Genomic DNA, 8,169 nt, shown 5'->3' with positions numbered 1-8,169 from the left:
CACTGACAAAGGATCTACAATCTGAGGTACAGGATCTCAGGATAAATCCTGAGGGGATTTGATTGACCTTATCAGATCCAAAAGCTACAATTCTTGTTGCATAGGTCTTGCTTTATCTTGTTCTTAACCAACCAGCAGAAAAGTATAAAAACAAAGTATAAGAAGTAAAGCCATGCTGTTATGTTGCACTGTAGGGAACTGAAGTCAACAATATCTGATATTGCCAGTCAAGTAGAAGATCCAATACTATTATGGACTGCTGGACTCTTTTGGAATATTTTGCTGAGTTCACACACCTATAATATCCAAATGACGGAACTAAACAAAAAAGGGGATACAGATGAATGTCCATTTTGTATCTGTGTATTCAAAATGGTTAGGATAGATATATAATTACATTCTCTTAATGGATAGAGGGATTTGTTCTAATAGTGTTTGTAAATAGGATAGCATGTCTGCATCTTGTATAGCAAATAACCACTGGGAAGAGAGTATACGGTGTGTTAATTATTGAAACTCTTCTACCAATTTGATTTGAGACTGTCTCGTTGCTATTTGTTTCTGAATAAAATTATGGAGAAAAAAAGATAAATTACTGTACAAGTGTACTGTGATCTTCAAAGTCTCCTCTAGACATCTTTGCATAATTTTGCATAAGGGATTGTTACAGTATAATGACTTGCTATTGAGACATGGGATGCCTTTTCTAGTAATAAATTGTTCAGATCCATTTTTTATAATTCTTATTTTATGAACATATTATGCAAATAAAAACTTTGTTTTTTGATTTATTGAATTTCATTATATTGTTTACTATAAAATACTCTAACTAGAACTTGTTTCACTTTTTTTTGTTTCAATTTTAAGTAGCTATTCTTTTCTTCTGCCCTCTTCAAGAGAAGTTAATGTTTTGTGCATCTTTGGCATGCTCAGCATTGTATTGTATGCTTGGTTGTTTGTTTTATACTCACAACAGATGAAGAAAATGGTATTCAGCAAGCCAGTATGCTTAGGGAAGCTTGGTCTTCATATCACACTGTTCAGAGTCTTTTGTATAGTCATTTTGGTTTGTCTTAGCAAACCAAAATACTTCTTTTCCTGTTTGTTTTCAGACAGGCTTTCACTATGTAGTGTAGGCTATCCTTTGGGATTTTTGTTTTTTGTTTTTTGCTTTTTGTTTTGCTTTGTTACCAGAAATTGAACTCACAACCTTGCACATGACATGCAGGCGCTTGCGCCACTGAGCTATATTCTTGGACCTATACACTGTTCTTGAACTCCTATGTAGCCCAGGCTGGCCTTAGACTAATTTAGGTAATCCTCCCGCTTCAGCCTCCCCAGTGGTTGGGGTACTAGGAGTGCACCACCACTCTCAGCAACATCTTTTTTTTTTTTTTTTTTTTTTGGTATTTTAGAGAAGGGTCTACAGGGTGTTCAGGGTCTCACTACTAGATTGGACTTATAGTGATCCGTTTGTTTACAGTTTCCCAAGTACTGAGATTACAGGCGCATGCCACCACGCCCAGTCTCATTTGCCCTCTCAGTGTGCCCCAGGGGTTGGGCCAGCACCACAGGCCCAGGGATTGAACCTCTGGCCCCTGTGCCTGCTTGCCTGCACTTTAGTCCACTGAGCTTTTTGGCCGGCCCTCAGCTACATCTTTATGATTTGTATTTTTTTAATCCTTCACTTGAAGACTTTAGTTTATATCTTTATTTTTTAAACAGCTTATGGTTTTTGGGAAAAGTGAAAATTCACTAGTTTTTATGAATGAGTTTTTTGGGGTTAGGGATGCAGCTCAGTGCTAAATCACCTGTCTTGCATGCACAAGGCCATGGGTTCAACCCCCAGGTATCACCACTAAGAAAAAGAGGATTTATCTTTTTCCTTTCCTAGTTTGTAGTCAGTGACTTTTTGTTGTAAATGTTAGTCTGAGTTTTTCTAGGTGATAGATCATTGTCAGAACTAGCTCAGAAGGCTTTTCTCTTTGACCTTATTTAGGTGGTGTCCCAGCGAATCAGTACTGTGGATCTCTCATGTTACAGCCTTGAGGAGGTTCCTGAACATCTCTTCTACAGTCAAGATATCACCTACCTCAATCTGCGGCACAACTTCATGCAATTAGAAAGACCAGGGGGCCTTGACACACTCCACAAGTATGTGGAGAACAGGTTTCCAGACCAGATGTTAAAACTGAATTGTAACCGTTACAGTTGTAATGGCTTGTATTGTTAACTGAGCATACTTTTTATAGTATCCATTTTCAATTTCTAAACAAAATAGCTGCATCTGGGTAATGTATAAGGCAAAGAGGCTTAAGTCCAAGATCATGTGGCTTTGGTGGTTCAGCCTCTTCTGGGGACCTGATTGCATCGTATCATGGCAGATAGTTTCATGGTGGGAGCCCATGGAGAAGGAGAGATTGTATAGCAGATGGGAAGCAAAGCGATTCAGGAATTGGACTTGCTGTTTTAGAACAACCCATTTTCTTGGGCAGTAACTCACTCTAAGAAACCAGCATTGGGGCAGCAACTCCCAATGGCCTGGTTAGCTTTCATTAAAGATCTACCACTTCTAAGTCTTAGGCTGCCAACAGATAAATAAAACTTCAGGGGAGGGAGGCAACCACATCCAAACCATAGCAGTTAGCCCCCTCCCAATATATCTGTTTAAAAATTTTTCTGCTTTGAGGTAAGGGAAAGTGGTTGAATTAGAAATACCAAATCTAAATGACTTCAAACAGATAAGCCTAATATCAGGAATTCCAGAGTCAGGGCTTTGTCTTTCTTTTGTATCTGCTCTTATTGACACTTGAGTCTTGTCATCTATGAAACCTGACTTCCATTAGAGGAGCACCTTCATCCCTAGGGTACTATATCCTATATATTTTTGTTTCCTTGATAGAGTATATTCTCCCTTTCCTACCCTCCATTCACTCCACCTCCATCCTCCACTTATAAAAGTATATGTGAAAGCTGGACATAGTGCCACATACCTGTAAATCCAGCATTTGCAATAGGAGGAGGTTCCTGAACATCTCTTCTACAGTCAAGATATCACCTACCTCAATCTGCAGCACAACTTCATGCAATTAGAAAGACCAGGGGGCCTTTGCACAAGTATAAACTTACATTTACTTGTGATATATTTTAATAATATTTGTTTATGAAAATCAAAACAAGCTGTAAAAAAAAAAACAAGCTGTAATGTTAAGGACATCAGCTTGCAGTATTTCCTTCTAGGACTGGATCAGAAATTCTGAAGTCTAGGCATCAAGTCAGGAATAATCAGTAATCAAGGTCAGGTCACCTGAGATCAAACTTTGAGAGTTTGGGTGAAGAGCATCTGAATGAAGTAGCAAGGATTCACATGTAGGAGCTTGTCATGGGTCATTGTTGCAGGGAACAACGCCTCAGCCTTACCACCTACAATTGTGTGATAAAGTTTGATGTTCACATGCTTCCAGAGTGACTCATGTCAGCCTACTTTATGACAGTACCAGCTCTGTTTAGGACAGTGTAAATTCTTTTACTTCTACAAACAAAACAGAAACACTAAAAATAATCATTTTATGTTCTGTATAAGACCATATAGTAAGACGTTGTCATATCTTTGTTCTTAGGCTCAACCTGTCTATTCTTTTATCTTTTTTTTTTTTTTTTGGTGGAACTGGGGATTGAACTCAGGCCCTTGTGCTTGCCAGGGAAACACTTATTCTACTGAGCCATCTCATACTCTGGTTTCTTTTTAAATCGGATATATCTTTCGCCTTTTTACTACTGAGCCATCTCCCCGGCCCCTGTCCATTCATTTTTAAGAGACTTTTGAGCCAACATAAGTATGATAAAAGAAGTTGCTTCTAATAAGATTTGAGCTACAATTTTTTTTTTTGTGTGTGTGTGTATGTGTGTGTTACCAGGGATCAAACTCAGGACCTTGTACTTGCCAGGCAAGCATTTACTCCACTGAGCTATCTCCCTGGCCCAGGGCCACTGTTTGTTAGTCATGCCTTTGTATGAGTTACGTTTTGAGAAGATCTTTGTATATTACATACTTGTAGAAATTTAGTAACAAAAGATTTCAAGTATATCAGGTATGACTTGATACAGAACAATTGTGTCAGCATGAGCTCTTCTTCCAGATTTTCTGTCTTTTGAGGCAGAAGAGAAATTCCTTCACACTAGGATTGTCTGCTTGATAGCACGGACTATGCATTAGTCACCTTGGTAGCCTTTGTCCTCACACAATATTTGGCACATCGTGAGTGATTTTTATGGAACAAATGGAAACAGATCACTGGAAATAGATCATCAAAGGACATTGATGTCTCTTGTAAAGATATATAAGAGATTATTGACTCAGTATATTTGTTTTTGCTCTTTAGATTTTCTCAGCTGAAGGGCCTGAACTTATCCCACAATAAACTTGGGTTGTTTCCTGTACTGCTGTGTGAAATTTCTACCCTGACTGAGCTCAATCTTTCCTGTAATGGATTTCATGACCTGCCAAGTCAGATTGGCAACCTGCTAAAGTAAGTATCTAATTTTTATTGGATTTCTCTTTTCCCTTGAAGAATAAATAGTTGTCTGACATTTGGACTAAAGGTAGTATCTTTTTGCAGTAAAATAAATCACTAATTTTAGAATTCTAGTTAGAGGCAGTGTTTGATGCCAGAGATCTCTGTGCTTCCAGCAGTGACCAGTGCCCCCATTTCAGCAACAGAGATCTGACTCTAATGTTGTCTCTCTGCTTGCTTGGTTGTTTGCTTGCTTGCTTGCTTGCTTCCTTCCTTCCTTCCTTCCTTCCTTCCTTCCTTCCTTCCTTCCTTCTTTTCTTTTCTTTCTCTTCCTTTTTCTTTCTTCCTCCTTTCCTCCTTCCCTCCCTCCCTTCTTTCCTTCCTTTCTTTTTTCTTTTAAGTCTGTGTAGATCAAGAGTTAGGACATTGTACCTTTTTGGAATTGATGATTAGTGACAAAGTCAGAATAAATAACTCTAGTTTTATTAATTTGAATGAAATCTTTCATAAAGTAGACCTTTTCTCCCTCCCTCAGCCTTCAAACACTCTGTCTTGATGGCAACTTTCTGAATACTTTACCTGAAGAATTGGGAAATTTGCAACAACTGTCTTCCTTGGGAATTTCCTTCAACAACTTTAGTCATATTCCTGGTGTTTATGAGAAACTCACAATGTTAGATAAAGTGGTTATGGCAGGAAACTGTCTGGAAGTCTTGGACTTAGGGCTGCTGAGCCGGATGAGCCATGTCAAGCATGTGGATTTAAGGTGAGGCCATTCTTTACTATACCTTCCTTTAGCTTTATACTGATGGACTTTTTGTGACTGCTTTTTATAAAGACTTCAAAACATTAGGATTTTAGGGCTGGGATGTAGCTCAATGGCAGAGAGCTAGGGTAGCAAGTGTGAGGCCCTGGGTTCATGCCCTACTACTGCAAAGAAAAAAAGGATTTTAGAACATTGCAGAATGTTTTGAAAGCTGTAGTAAAACTTCATCTTTCATGTACTAGAAGAGAGATTAAGATTCAAGTAGGTGTGTCACATGGTATAGACCATCAGATTGCCTTTGACAAAAGTTGTTTTGACTTACCTCCCAGCAATGTTTTATGAAAATTTCTGTTTCCTCACATCTCTGTGTTGGCTTTTAGTTGTATTTTTCCTTATTGTCAGTAGATGATAGAAACAGTTTTTATTGTTTGAATTGGCATTTATTAAGAGTAGTTAGGGCCAGGGAGATGGCTCAGTAGAATAAGCACTTGTCTCACAAAGAAATTTACATAATAAACTTATATTTTAGTCATAATAAAGTGGTAGAGGAGACACTTATTGAATGTTACAGGAAACTATTAATGTGCCTTGTAAACAAATAATAAGAGATTTCTTTTTTTTTTATATGTATCATTTATCATTAGCAATGATGGCTCTTTTTTTTTTAATTATTTATTTATTTTTATTACATTTATTTATTGTGTGTGTATGTGGCCAGCTCAGCCCACCAGGGGGCGGGGCTGGCTGGCATGTGGTGCTGGGGGATTGAACCGCGGTCCCTGTGCTTTGCCAAGCTTGTTTCAAGTAGGTGCTTTAGACCACTGAGCCATCTCTCCAGCCCAATAAGAGATTTCTTGAAAAATAGGAAAATTAGATCAGGGCTGTGTGCATCAAATCATATACTTGTATGGAGAAGAACCAAGAAGTTATATTATAGAGCTTGCCTTTGAACCATTCTGTTTCCTTCATCAGTGTCACATGAATCTTAGCACAGCAGTGAGAGGAAGGATACCTGATTCCTCTCATGACTGCTTTGCTACCCTTCGCTACCCGTCCACCCACCAGAAGCAAGCTCCTCTTTTGTGTCCTTCATTGCCACCTACCCTTCCTGGTTGCTTGGATGTAACTGTTTATCTGTTTTGTGGTAAACATTTATATAACAGATATATCCCCTTATCACCGCACTTCTAACTGGGAATTGAAATTGAACCCAGGACCTTGTACATGCTAGGCAGGTGCTCTATCACTGAGTCACATACCCAGCTCTCGTTTTTCTTTTTCTTTTTCCTAAGACAGGGTTTCACTAAGCTACCCACTCTAGCCTCAAACTTGCAATCTTCCTGCTTTGGCCTCCCAAGTAGCTGTGATTGCAGACATGTGTCACCATCCCCAGCTTTTCCTTCTTTTTATTTAATTTGAATATGTGTTTGTTATCTGGATTGTCTAACTTCGCTGCATTTTGAGTTCTTTTTTTATGAACCATTTATGGTCTATAAAAAATACGTTTTTTTTTTAAGATTTGTTAGAAGTTATATGATGAAAGAAAAGTTACATGATTATTGAAAGAATGTTCATTTTATTTGGTTTTCTGTATCTGAGGAGTATGTTATTAGGATAAAAGAAAGTTAATCCCTAATGTTTTCATTAATTTTTTTTTTTTCTTTTTTGAGACTAGGTTTTGCTGCACAGTTTGCTGCACAAAAACTTTTTTTTTCTTTTTTGAGGCTAGGTTTTGCTGCACAGTTCAGGTTGCCCTTGAACTTACTTTGTAGCCCAGGCTGGCCTCAAATTAGCAGTGATCCTCCTGTCTCAGTTTCCCAAGTGCTGGGGTTATAGGAATATACCACCATTCCCAGCCCACATTTTTAAAATTTGGCAAGTTGGGCTGGCGAGATAGCTCAGCAGTCTAAAGTGCCTGCTAGGCAAGCTTAGGCAGGTGCAAAGGACTGTGGTTCAATCCCTAGCACCACAAGCTGCACCAGTTCTGCCCTCAGGGTGGGCTGAGCTGGCCAAAAAAAAGAAGTAAAATTAAATTAGTCAAGTAATAAAATTCATGAGTTGTTTAAGAAAGAAAGAGAGGAGTCATATCTTTTGCATTTTTCTTTTAATAAACACTAAATAGAATTATTTTAATTATTTCTTTATTTCTGAATATTAAGGATGAATCACTTGAAAACCTTGGTTTTTGAAAATCTGGAAGGAAATAAATATATAACGCACATGGATTTGAGGGACAATCAGCTGACTGATTTGGATCTTAGCTCCTTGTGTAGCCTGGAGCAGTTGCATTGTGAGCGGAACCAGCTGAGGGAGCTGACACTTAGTGGCTTCTCCCTGCGAACTCTCTACGCCAGTTCAAACAGTGAGTTCTCACAACTTTTTATTTTTTCTCTTTTAGCTCTAGTCTGTGCTTTCTAAGAATAATGGCATGTGTAGTCCTTTTCTGCGACTTTATAAAATGGAGTTTGTGGCTCATTGAAATTTAGCTTTATCTCTTTAACTTTACTGTCAGTACTTAAGTCGCTCAGATATGTGTAAAAAAAACAAGGCAAAATACTTTGAGATTCCTTAAATGGTTATGTTATGCAAAATATGCCCCAAACAGAGTGTTTTTACTACTCCAAAGTAGGGGTTGCCAAACTATGGCTCAGGGTTTAAACCTGCCATACTGTCTCTTTTTCTTTCCGTAGTGGTCTCTACACTGTTGTTTTGGTTTTGTTTTGTTTTGTGACAGGGTCTTACTGTGTCTAGACTAGCCTTGACCTCACTATGTAGCCAGGCTGGCCTCAAACTCATGGTGATCCTCCTGCCTCAGTCTTGCAAGTGCTGTGATTACAGGCATGAGCCACCATTCCCAGCTTTTCCATAGTTTCTTTCTTTTTTTTTTTT

The 8,169-nt window shown here is 38.4% G+C and overlaps 1 protein-coding gene across 3 annotated transcripts in view; it reads left to right on the top strand.

Moving 5' to 3' along the window:
• The window catches only part of Phlpp2 (PH domain and leucine rich repeat protein phosphatase 2), a 76,794-nt gene that overhangs the window by 35,496 nt on the left and 33,129 nt on the right, over positions 1-8,169 (top strand). For all 3 annotated transcript variants that reach the window (XM_004625801.2, XM_023709384.1, XM_023709385.1), the window contains exons 6-9: positions 2,000-2,154; positions 4,383-4,529; positions 5,050-5,280; positions 7,440-7,642. In XM_004625801.2, the coding sequence (XP_004625858.1) occupies positions 2,000-2,154; positions 4,383-4,529; positions 5,050-5,280; positions 7,440-7,642 (736 nt within the window). The remainder of the gene's footprint in view (positions 1-1,999; positions 2,155-4,382; positions 4,530-5,049; positions 5,281-7,439; positions 7,643-8,169) is intronic.

This window comes from Octodon degus, unplaced genomic scaffold (assembly GCF_000260255.1).
Source record: "Octodon degus isolate 3935 unplaced genomic scaffold, OctDeg1.0 scaffold00011, whole genome shotgun sequence".
NCBI lineage: Eukaryota > Metazoa > Chordata > Mammalia > Rodentia > Octodontidae > Octodon > Octodon degus.
Note: the sequence above shows the minus strand (reverse complement) of the source record. Positions and strands in the feature narration are given on the sequence as shown.